The 12,495-nt window shown below is 35.5% G+C and overlaps 1 protein-coding gene across 21 annotated transcripts in view; it reads right to left on the bottom strand.

The window, feature by feature from the left end:
• Window positions 1-12,495, bottom strand: part of ESRRG (estrogen related receptor gamma) — a 413,394-nt gene that overhangs the window by 142,706 nt on the left and 258,193 nt on the right. Inside the window, exon 1 of one of the 21 annotated variants that reach the window (XM_068939854.1) lies at window positions 11,442-11,511. The exons of 19 other annotated variants lie outside the window; for them this stretch is intronic. Coding sequence is in view for 1 of the 2 variants with exons in the window: in XM_068939843.1 (XP_068795944.1) it covers window positions 7,254-7,306 (53 nt within the window). In the remaining variant the exon portion in view is untranslated. Of the gene's footprint in view, window positions 1-7,253; window positions 7,312-11,441; window positions 11,512-12,495 lie in introns of those variants that run through there. One more of the 21 variants, XM_068939843.1, reaches the window with a different exon arrangement.

Consider the following 12,495-nt stretch of genomic DNA (forward strand, 5'->3'; position numbering starts at 1 on the left):
TTCCTGACTCAGCCCTCTTGGAATCAGCAGCGGAGGAGGAAAAAAAAAAAAAAAAAAGCAAATACTACTACTAATACTCATCATCATCATCACATTGTACTAAAATTTATTAATAATACCTATCTTTCACTTTTTGATTTTAATGTAGACTGGAAATCGCATTTCCAAGGAGTTAAGTGTGCCATTATCTCCTTTTTACAGCTGGGTAAAAAAGGACACAGAAAGGTAGAGTTGCCTAATGCTACTCAACTGGCCAATGACACAGCATGGAAGAGAATCAAGGTTCTTAAGACTTCAATGCATCCTTTTGCATGATTTCTCCATTTTTTGCAATGGCTTTAATGAAACCACACATTAGAAGTATGAACATTTACTTCTAACCTGGGAACTTGCCTTGAACTTCCAGAAATTAGACCTTTGCTATTTTTAAATACATAGGCTTTTCTGAAACAAAAATTTATTTTAAGGATGACTATGATCAAAAACAGCTATGCACTAAATTAAATCTCTTCTTATTCCTACATTTAAATGTTTATTTTTCTGTTAAAGTAATTCAATTTCTTTGTGTGTAGCTTCCCCCCCCCCAAAAAAAAAAGCCTATGGCAAGAACAGGTTTAGCAAGCACACAGAATAATGTGTGAGCAATGTGTAGCTGTGAATAGCCCAAGGTTTTTATGCATTTTTTTAAAGTTTTGAAATAGGCAGGCAATACCAGGAAAAAAATATTGTGATAAAATAATAGTATTGTACAACATGCAAAAGGAAGTACTAGTGCTCATTATATGAAGGAGTAACGTATTAAAAAAAAAAACTGGCAGAAGAAAAGATTGCAAATGTGTAACTGCTATGAAACATCCTTGAAAGGAGACGTGAATTCTGAAGAAGTCTCCTCCTCCAATACTACCGTTTGGTTCACAAATTATTTAAGTCATCTGAATAATGTCATAAGTAGTGTTGGGTTTGTGATTGTAATGGGAGGAGTAGGCAGCAAACAGAATCAAATCTGTTCTAAACACAGCACAATATTTGCCATTCGTTACGGGTCAAAAATTTGGATACAAAGGAATTAACTCGGGGACTCTGAAGCTCTGAAAATTTACACTAGCTAATGGTGTTACTCCCCAACCCAGCAACTGAATTCGGAGGGTCTAAGGTCCTGATAGTCTGATGTTTAACATGCAGGTAGACTACCATAATCAACTGCACCCAAGAAAAACCACAGTGACATCAAAGACTCAGTGGGCACAGCATTCCATCTTTTTTACGCTCAAGAGTACGTACGATACGTCAATGCACAACTATACTACGCTATAAAGACCTTAATATCTGCACATGAAAACTGTAAGGAAAGTGAATCTCTTTCTTCAAATTTATCCTCTTTGCTTGCTTATTTATCTTGATTCTGGAAATACTGGAAATTAAGAGTAGGTTTAAAAAAAAAAAAAAAGGGTATGTTACTGATGACCAAAGTCATCATGTATTGCGATAAATCGGAGAATTTATAGAAGCAAAAACTATCCAGCTTAAGTCTTTCCTTGTCTGTCTTGGACTTTAATGTGTGATTACAAATCTTTAAAAAAAAAAAAAAACCCTTAGCTTTTCACAGTTCCTTGTTCTTCACATATTACTATGTGCATTCAAACCTATTTATGCCACTGGGTTTACATGTCAGAGATTTGCCTCTGGATATAAGCAGCAAAGGTCAAGAAGGAACTAGCGTTAATGCCTTTCACTTTTAAAATGTTTGTTTAACTCCAGTAAGTTTGCAGGATGAGCTTTTCACCGAGTCCTGGAATGGTCTTTATTCTTTTTATCTTTTGCCTTTCTTTTTTGGGTGAGAGTCACACAGAGAAAAGAAGAAAATGTAGCATGTTAAGGAAAAATCATCTAAAGTAATAACTGTGTACCAGTCTATGTGTTACATTCAGAACAAGCGTGTTGCCACTAAGGATCGTGAAGCAATGATATCGATATACTGCAATTGTTATGTGCTGAACCCCGTGGTCATCACTCAGGTAAGAATAATCTGAGGGATTTGTCGAAGAAAAGCTTTACAAGAACAGACCAGGACTAATTACTTCATATTGTGTACCGTAAATTTCAGTTATATTTTGGTAAAAGACTCACTTTAACTATTTTAACAAAATAAAGTCTAGATCAGAAACTTATTCCTTACACACCTAAAACTCCTACTTAAGTTTATTGTATTTGAGTAAGCAATGAATGAAAGACTGGCCTGAAGTAAACACTGTATTCAACCACTACACTAAATCAACACACATGTTTGATCCTGAAAGGTTTTGTGCCTCACGAAGTTTCAGTGCAAGTTCAGGCTGCTCAGCAAGCTAAATGGTCCCCTGACCAGTTATGAGAATACACTAAATGATTAAATGACAGTTTAACCAACTCAGACTTTACATTTTATATCACGATATGATTGAGTTCTGGAATAAAAAAGAGTCTATGTTTCACTAAGAATCTGCCTAGAATATACACCAAATCTGCACCACTCTTGAACTAGTTCTTTGCAAAGTATACGTCTGAAAACAGCTGAGTCTTACACCACCGCATCTTCATAGAATGAATTTCCAGGAGTTCAAAAAAAAAAAAAAAGTTATGAGCTACCAAGATAAAGCCAATACAAACTCAAAACTTGAACTGCCCAAAGTTGGAACCTTAATAACTTGAGGGTGTTTGCGGAGATCAGCTCGAACACCTAAAGAGGAGCACTCTCACCTGCCCCTATATCAAATATGATGTCAAATCTAAAACGGGACATCGGCTGAAACATCTGTCACAGGACAACAAATAATGACAGTCAAATGATGATGTGTGATTGGTTTACTGTACATTATATAAGGATTGTTATCCTACAGGTTTTATTAAATATGGGAGCTTTAAGATTTATGTTATGGGTGATAAGGCCAAGAATGCTGTAAAAGTGAAAAAATATGGCAACAGCATGCAGTATATCACCAGTAGGATAATTATTTATATAAAAAGTTGGCATTCTTAGGCTTCCAACACATAGGGATGAAATTCATATATTCAAAGGAGGCATAATAATAACCTGTCAGCTTGTGGTGATGGACATGTTTTTAATCCAAATGACCACAATCTCCAGTCTACCTGTCATAAAGGGACACAAAAAAATTGGAATTTTCCTTTCATAATTCTTTAAGTTGAAAGGCAAAAACGTGGAAGCATGATAAGTACCACAGTCCAGTGGTCAGATGGATAGGCAGTAGTAAAGTTAGTATGAATAGAATATATTGTTCCTTCACTAATGCTATTTTCACTTGTTACACATTGAAACTCAGAGACATAAGATACTTACCTTTGACTTTTCAAGTATACTCTTATATAAAATCTAAATTATATTACATACAGTAAAGGATTACTTTAAAGACTAAAAAGTGCTTTACACTATTCAGATGTCATTTGAAAGCATTCCTGGATCAACAAACGCAGACCAGCTACAGGAGTATCTCATTGACTTGAGGTACTTGCCTCTAACGGTCTTCTATTCTTAACTTCCATGCTATCAGAAAGGATATATATTTTTTAATTCATAAAAATGCACTCAATCAAGCAGCCCTAGCAGACATTTAATAAACGTATCAGTCCTCTCTGATACTGGAGACAAGGAGGATAACTACACAGCTTATTCCAGTCACTTCCACCTACCACGCATACACACCCACACCACACATTTACCACAAATCTTCTCCAGCTTGCATTCTTCCAGAGGTAAAAATGGCAAAGAAATTTAACTAAGTTAAAATTAACTGCTGAAAATGCAGGCAGACTGCTCAGTTATTTCATTTTAAAAGATCTTCATTTTCCCATCTGTGTTATGGCAATTTTATTACACATTCGGCAAATTTACAGTAACAAGATGTTCCCCTGACAAATTAATCACTTTCCAAGCATTTTATCATATAAATAAAATATCACCTCAAGAGAGAAAATCAGCTCAATCAGTTGATTTAACCCATCTTTCGGGTAACTCGTCTGAAACAGATTGAGCGCATTTTTTCCTGAAGAGGGACTGCGCTCACATCCTCCTGGACTCCCAGCTCATATGGTGAGGTTTTTCAAAAGAAAATGTTTAAAGCTAGCTGATAGCATGCAAGATTTTTACCATACTGTAGGAGCTACACTGCTGCAATAACAGACCTCCGCCAGGAACAAAGATTTAGAGAGCACCTCATTTGGAAGTTGGTACTGACTGTGACTGAGGAACCACATTTCCCCTTAGATCACTCTGATATCTTCATTTCTGTAACACTTCGCTGGTGGTTTGCGACAGTCGTAATAATAAAATAGTTCTTTCTTTTTATGGTGCCAATCTACTCCAGTGTTTTAGGAATCTCAAAATAAAATAACAGCTAATGCTTCAACTAGGTTTGCAGCTGGTCAAACCTAAGTTTGTTTGTTTGCTTTCTTCTTTAAATTTCCACTGTATTGTTAACTCGTTTTGGAAAATTACTTTTGTAATCATGAAAACCGGGAGACTGGCAACATTAAAGATGAAATATATGAACAACAGAGAAGTGCGTTCAGCTCGAGTTTTAGAAAACTAATCCTTAAAACGATTCATTGCCCTTCTGGAGAGAATCTGTCACTGAAGCAATTTAACCTCTCTGCCATTTAACCTTTCTCCTTTTGCCCCGCTACCACCCCCCTTCTCCTTTTTATTCAAGGACTGCTAACAATGAGTAAAAACAAGAACAAGAAGGCTTAGCTCTGTTTATGTGACTAGAACCTAAAGTTGTTTTAGCCAAATGAGACTACCTTTGTTATGTTTTACCTGGAGTTAGTATTAGAGTTTCCTTGCTCCTTTGTTAATACAGGCATTTTGTATTTTTTCTGACACTCTAAAGAAATATGAAAGCAAACTGTCTTTTTGCCAGAAGTACTGCCAGACAATACACATGCATAATTCTTGCAACATGACTATACTCTTCAATGAAATAATTATACTATTCTCAGCAGTACAGCTGTGGGTGCTAAGCAAAGGAGAATCCAATTCACACATCTGGACAGTCTTTGTACCCCTTGTGTTTTACTCCCTCAGCAGAATACTAACTTTACCTCCCAAATACTAACAAATGAAAAATGCATATAATTGACAATGACACTATTCTCTATCCCACAAGCAGGATAATAGCGTGTTTTATGGAATGCTAGTATATAACAACACAAATGCTAATATTTGCTACTTAGCCTATATAATTAATAATGCTGTAAATAGTCATATTAATATCAAGGCATCAGTATTAAAATCTGCAATCTCTGCATTGCTAAAGTTTTATCAAAAAAGAACTTCTGGATGAACAGTGCTGAATTTGCATACAACTACAACATTTCATATCCTACACGCAACTTTCACCTGCTAAACATTGATTTTCTAAGGTAGTTTTAAAAAAAATAAGGACACTCAGACCATGAAACACAAAGAAGCATACTCTCAAACAAAGAACTCTGATCATGTGTCAGAGTAATTCTGAATCTTCAAATGAATGCTGAAAACTTTAATTAAAAAAAAGGAAAAAAGCTAAACATGAGACATTTAATTACAATTACTACTTAATCTTACACTTTATCCACAGGCAAACTTTGAGCATTTATTGTGCAAGATTTGAGTGAACCAAGCAATTGGAAAAGGTGTACTATCCATTGACCCTCTTCTCCAAACACTGAGCTTGGAACTTGACTAATTGGATCAAGTGACTTACGCATGCAGGTTTTGCAGGATCGGGTCTGAAAATTGAGTGTTTCATTTAAGGAGCAGCTTAATTCTATAGCTATCACTAGAAAAAAGGGCAGTCTGATTATGAAGTATGTGTCATGGGATGTTTTCTTCTTTCTTTGAAATGTAAAAAATAAATATTTTTTTCCCATTCTAATTAAAGTATTTCTAAAAGACATGGAGCAGCTGGACCCTTAAGTCAACGGAAGACATTCTATTCTTAGTTATCATACACAGATCAACCTCTCTGGATCTAAAGATAATTGAAGGAAGTGCTTTCCTTGAGCAGAAAAGTGTAAAGTTCAAACTCTGCAATGAGAAAAAAATAAAAGGAAAAGGCATTACTTTCTCCTCACTCACATCTTTAAAACCCAGCAAAATTAAGTGAATTTGAGTAATTATCAGCATACAGCTGTGAATGCAGCATCCTGATAGGTACTGAACAACCAGCTACGAGAGAAGCCACTGGGCAAGTGGGTGAAGTTGATTCCACACAGTAAACACTCAATCCCTTTCAAGATTCAGCCCGCCTGGTTAGTGGCTCTGGCCAGCCATTTATTAAAACTCACGTAATATTGAAACCAAAAGAAGGGTAAATCTTGCAGCACTCATGTATGTTAGAAATCTCCAGGATAAGAAGTAACCTCAGAGAAGAGCAGAGCACCAGGAAAGGTTAATATCATTACACACCTGATTACAGTGGGTCTCTTGTTCCTTATTTAATCCAAATTCTGACTAACATCCATTTACTCTGGCAATATCTAAATAAGGCAAAGTGTCTTCATCTGGTACACCTTTCACAGCCTGCTGGCGGGCTTGAACAATTCTGCACGTGGCATTTAGATGCCATGGCTTGAATTTTAGAAATGCATGGAATTCCTTAAATCAGCCCTTAAATTAAAGATTAAACTCTTCCTTTGAATATCATGTCCTTGCCATTCTGAAGTAACCACAAATCCCTGTACGCATCATAAAATACTTTAATCAATTCTTCTTTTTTCTGCAATTGTTTCCTGATAGACTATGAAACACATACTGTACATCTAAAATCATTTAACAGCAGAGACAATCTACAGGGAGAATGAGAACTCAAAGCCCAGGAAAGCTAAGAACATAGAGTTTAAGTTATTTTTAAAGGTTACATTAACCTTAACGATAAATTTGTGGATCACATTTTTGATGGAAGATGCACATTGATACTAATTCAGACACTTTAATACAATCTCCAGGATCTCAGCTTTTGCAAATAAGAACTCTTTGGTCTGAGGAAGATACAAGAAAGAAAACCTTTTAATTTGAAAGATGATAAAGTGGATTATTGGTTAGTTACATGTGCTAGCAGGGTGATCCATTACCATGGACGTTCTACCACAAGTAGATGATGTTGCCTTAATAGTAGCTAGAGCCTTATTGGCTTAAAAAAAAAAAAAAAAGAAAGAAAAAAAGTAAAAACGGTTTTGCATGTGAATTGAACTTAATAGGTTTGACATGGACTAACCTTAAAGAATCCAATCCACTCAAATCCCTTTGAAGGCTGCAGCTGAATTTCATGCAAATCTTAGAGAAGTAGCCAGGCTGTTAGGATTTCAAGATGCTGTGTCCCTTTCTTTTGCAGATCTAAAACCAGGCAAAACAATGACACAAAACCCTCCCACCATTTCAAGGATTTCTCTTAAGAAGCTCCTGCTTTTATTCTTTGGCCCAGGAAAGTTTGACATTAAAAATTAGAAAGCAAACACAATCTGTAACCAGAAAATATATCCAAATATGAATCCTACATTTTTATTTTTTAAATATAGCACTGGAATAAACTAATGTTTCCCCCATTAAAAAAAAAAAAAAATCTGATACACACTGCTATTACAATGTTTAAGACAGAATGATTCATATCAAATTCCTATGCTTAAATATAATGCTAATTGATGTTTATCTTTTACAAATAAAATTCAGTTTTAACACTAAATAATAATCCATCATAATCTACACCTTTTGGTAGTCATTTTGAAAATGAAGCAAGCAGTTATTAGATAAACCTATTCAATTTTCAAGACCACTGTACTTTATGAATTTCTCGTAATGGGGGTTTGCTCACCCCCATTTAAAATATCTAAGAGATGTAAGTGTTCTATGTAAGTTTATACAGAAACAAAAGCAGATAGATTTTGTCTGTATAAAAATACATACACTTGTGGTTGGAAATTATTTGACAATTATTGGATTTAATCTTCACCTCAAACATGAGAGAAAAAGCAAAAAGGAAAAACATTTGTCAACTGCTTTTCCTCCTAGGATAAAATACGGATGACTACAAATAAAACTAACTATAACCAAATCAAACCACACAGTTGTATAAAGCACCTATTTAATGTAGTTATAAATTCTTGATTAACAAAGGGCACAAAAAGCCCTTAAAGGAAATATTTTATTTCTGCTAAATTAATACCTAAAAGCATTACATTTCATCAGTTTCACTTAGGTTTACAGTCCCAAAAGATTCTCCCCCTGAAACTGGCTATATTTTATGTGCAAACCAGGCTGAGAGCTATCTAAATCTAGATAAAACTCATTGGCTTGTAATCTTCACAATGATCTATACATCTAAATCTATATGCAAATCAAATGCTCTCATGCATTAACACATTCCAAAGCATCTAGGAGTAAGAGAGCGCTCTCCCTCTCTCTCGCTACCCCCCCCTTCCTTCGCTCCTCTCCCCCTCTCTTTATTTACACTAGCTACCTAAATAATTCACAGTGCCTCCTTTTCAGCCTGAATGTTCTTCTGTTGAAGCCTGCAATGAGCTATTGCAGTAACCAGATGGACACATGAATGCAGCAGGTGGGACAGATGGCAGACCGCCCTGTCTGACGCTGGCTGCCTCAGCTTGGACAGCCTTTTCCTTCCAGGTACATTATCATCAGTGCAGCAGAAAGCAGTATGCAGAGGGAAGAAACCTTTACACACAATACTATATGAATTAGTAAAATAAATGACCAGATGCTTATTTGCTTTTTGTAAAGAAATGCAATTTTCTTAGAGTGTTTAAAAGCATTTTCCCTCTTTCCTTAAAGCAGAAGAGCCTCTGTTCTCCAGCAAGCCCAAGAGAGGTGCACATGAAATAAAATATGCCTGAAACCTTATAACGAACTTAAACTCGGGACTTCACGAAAATTTTTATTCAGCTTTAGTTTCCAAATATCTGTGCCCTTTATAGGTAAATGTTTTAATGTTCTGGTATAAAACAGTATCCTCTAGTTGATGGTCATAGATTTTACAGGAAATCTTATCAGTCATTATACATGTGGTGAAAAGCCTCAATTTCCATCTGTGCATCTGTGTAGTACGTTCCTTGACTGAACTTCCTTTGCTTCCAGCTTCAAGAGACATAAAACTAACAGTTTATTACAAAATATTTGCTGCTTCTATGAAAGAAATGTAAACAAGAGCTGAAGCAGTAAGTCTTTGTTTGACTGCAAATTACCATTTTTAACATGTTGCTTTCCTTTTTGGAACAGTGGACAAAACACTGGGAAGGTGACAGTAAAAAAAAAAAAAAGCTATAACATGAATTTTAATCAGGAACATATGAAACTAAGGAAAAAAATATCTGGTGACACATCTGGCAGTCTGACTGGCTTTTTTTTTTTTTTCCATAACATTTACTGCTGTTCAAATAAGTGATTATACTCTTCAAATCAGCAAGCAACTGATTCAGTGTATTAACTGAAACTAGTGCTTCAAGGAAAATTTTTAAAAATCATATTGAAAAAAAGACATCAAAAGTGTGTAAGTGGTCAGTTAGATGCTCTGTGTAATCCTTTACTATACAGATTTGTCTCTCCCACCACTTTCCCGCCCTCATGCTATGTCAATGGAAACAGCCTGTGCTGCTCCCTTGTTTGTCTCCCCTCCCTTTCACAGTGCTTTTCACTCTACCGCCTTTTCATTAAATACACCTTCTCTGAACTGACACAGAGGAAACCACCCACCTCTCCTTCAAATGCCTTCCCATGGTAGATTGCTGACCTACAAGAAAATAAGCCACGCTTCGTTGTTAGGCTGAAGTTAATACTTTTTTTTAAATTAAAAACATACAAACCGATGCAAACTTTACACAGGTATATATGCATACATACACAGTATGGTTGCATTTGCCATACTAACAAAAAAATAAAGTGACTTTGTCCTTTTCTCCAGCTTTTGTGAATTGCTTATATTTGTAGTCAACAAAGCACTTGAACAGGAGCTACTTACATACTCATATACTCGTACACACATTTTTAATCAGAATAAGCAATCACATGACACTGAAGTTAGGAAAAAAGTATAAACTGAGATACGCTGTGTGTTAGATTCTGCTGACCATATATAACCTTGCACAGCTGAACGGGGACTGGTCCAAATCAGCAACTAAAGCCTGAAACAAACACAAACCTCTCTCTTCAGAGATTTAAACGCACTCAGTAAAGACTCTTTAATACTAAACATAACAACATAGCAACTAGTTTTGTTCACATAGGGAAAAGACATAGAAATATTATCAGAAACTCTATTCCTGTATATTTCTGACCTGGCAGAATCCAGGAATTACAGAAAAAAAACTCAAGAGATGGACTGCTTTCAAGGGATTCCCTGACTGATTTTGAGGCCAAAAAGGTTAAGCACTTTGGATAAACTTTGGATAAGCAGCACAACTTGTATGCTTACATGTCCTAATTGAAAATCCTCAGCCCTAAGGTTTCCTATAACCACATCTCAAAAAAGAACTGAAAGAAATCAGGGATCATACATGCAAGCTGACAAAATTATGTAGCAGAGTTTGGTAACAGCAACTTCTAGAAATGGTGAACTACGCGTTACTGTCCTCAGAAAAGCATTTCAAGGTATAGTAAACAGTTTACAACATTACAGAGAGATAGTAAAACCAGTGCACTTTAGAACCAATTTACAGGAGGTATCACACAAGTCATGATGTCGTTATTATGACAAAACCTGCTTTCTCAACAAAAACATGCAAACAGAACTCTGCGCACAGAGGAACACCCTCTTTAAAAATAAAACTCTGAGCTACAGCCAGTTTATCATAAATGACTGCACACGTTGTTGGAGCCATATTTCTAGAACAAAACCGTTATTTTAAAAAGTGTGTTACACTGGTAAGCTTGTTTCACTAGTGGTAAAAAGTTGTGTTAAGACAAAAAAAAAATTAAAAATCTCTAAGCCTTCTGTTTTCAATAGCAAAAAGTCATGGCTGAAACTGGTCCTGTATATTCTCAGTATTGAAACTGTTCATTTAACTATACGTGGGAAAAGAGAGTCGAAGAAAGAATTAAATAATTCATATTGGCCACAAGAATGATACTCAGTTCTTTCTGGTTTGGACATATTTTCATAATTTAGATGTTATTTAAAAAAACTTATCTTTAATGGACTTATTAAATCCACTAATTTATAAGGTGATGGGATTACACAACATATTTTAGAAAATAAATTAAGCCTAGACTGCTTTTGCTCTCAAATGAACCCATTTGGTTCTCTTTAACTTCAAATTTAATCTTAAACTTTGAATGCAGATTTCCTGCTTTGTGTAATGTTCGCCATTGCTTTGTGGATACCATGAATAAACAAAGGCCTCATCATCTAAAGCCTGAGACAGCAGTATCCCCCTCAAAAATCACAAGCTCATACCTCTATAAAAACAGCATCAGGACATCTTGACAGCAAAAGGAGTCAAGTTGCACTGTGTCTGTGAAGTTGCCTGCGAAGATAGGATTTTAACCCTCAAAACGTAGTTACTGCACACAAGTATTTCAGTGAAAATATGTGCATGCCTAAATACCTATGTATAATCTGACAATTTGCAGGGAGTTACTGCTGGTGGGAGAACATTCTGAATGTTAAGAAATTTCACTCCAAGGAAAATAATTGTCAATCCCAATCCTGTCAGAGCATCATAGGGAAGAAGACATAATTATACTTAAATGGGACTTGGTACAAATACCACGGAGCTGATTTTCAAAAGGATCAAATTTTCATTAGAGCTCTGCAAACAATAGATCGGATGAGTTTTCCTGAGGCTGCGGTTGTCGGACTTCTGAAAAAGCTAACAACTTCAGGAAAAATGAGTTGTTTTTTTTTTCCTCTCCTCTCTCCATCAAACTACATACAGTGTGTAAATGCTTGATAGGTACTAACCTGTTTTGCTATTCTGGCACAAGAATGAGAGGAAAGAAAAAAAAAATCTCAGGGTAGTAAATTTGCACACAATATTTATAAAAAATAATGCCTCCTTAAACATGTATGTACCTAAAACATGAAGACTGTTTAGGTCAGATAAAATACCAATAGCCAGGGAAATGGGAGTAGCCTAGAAACAATCCTAATATTAAAAAAAAAAAGAGGAAAATTCTGCTTCCACAGCAAATGGATCCCCTTATTTTTAATACAGAGCATAAGTGAGGGCAGAATTTGATGCTGACTGTAATGAATATAATAAATACATGGTTTTAAAAGCTCCCAAATATGCACTGCCAAGGAATGGAAGAGCTACCCTTTTTTTTTTTTTTTTTTTTTTTAAAGGAACTGCATAGAGAAGAAATAAACAGACATTAAACCCTACATCGTAAAGGTATAATTTCAAAAAGACAATACAATCTACCTTCTCCTTATGTCAATGACTAAAAAAATTAAACATTAAATGCTGATATTCCATCCTCCCTTTCCTCTGCTGCAAAAATTGAAG

This window comes from Struthio camelus, chromosome 3 (genome assembly GCF_040807025.1).
Source record: "Struthio camelus isolate bStrCam1 chromosome 3, bStrCam1.hap1, whole genome shotgun sequence".
Taxonomy (NCBI): domain Eukaryota; kingdom Metazoa; phylum Chordata; class Aves; order Struthioniformes; family Struthionidae; genus Struthio; species Struthio camelus.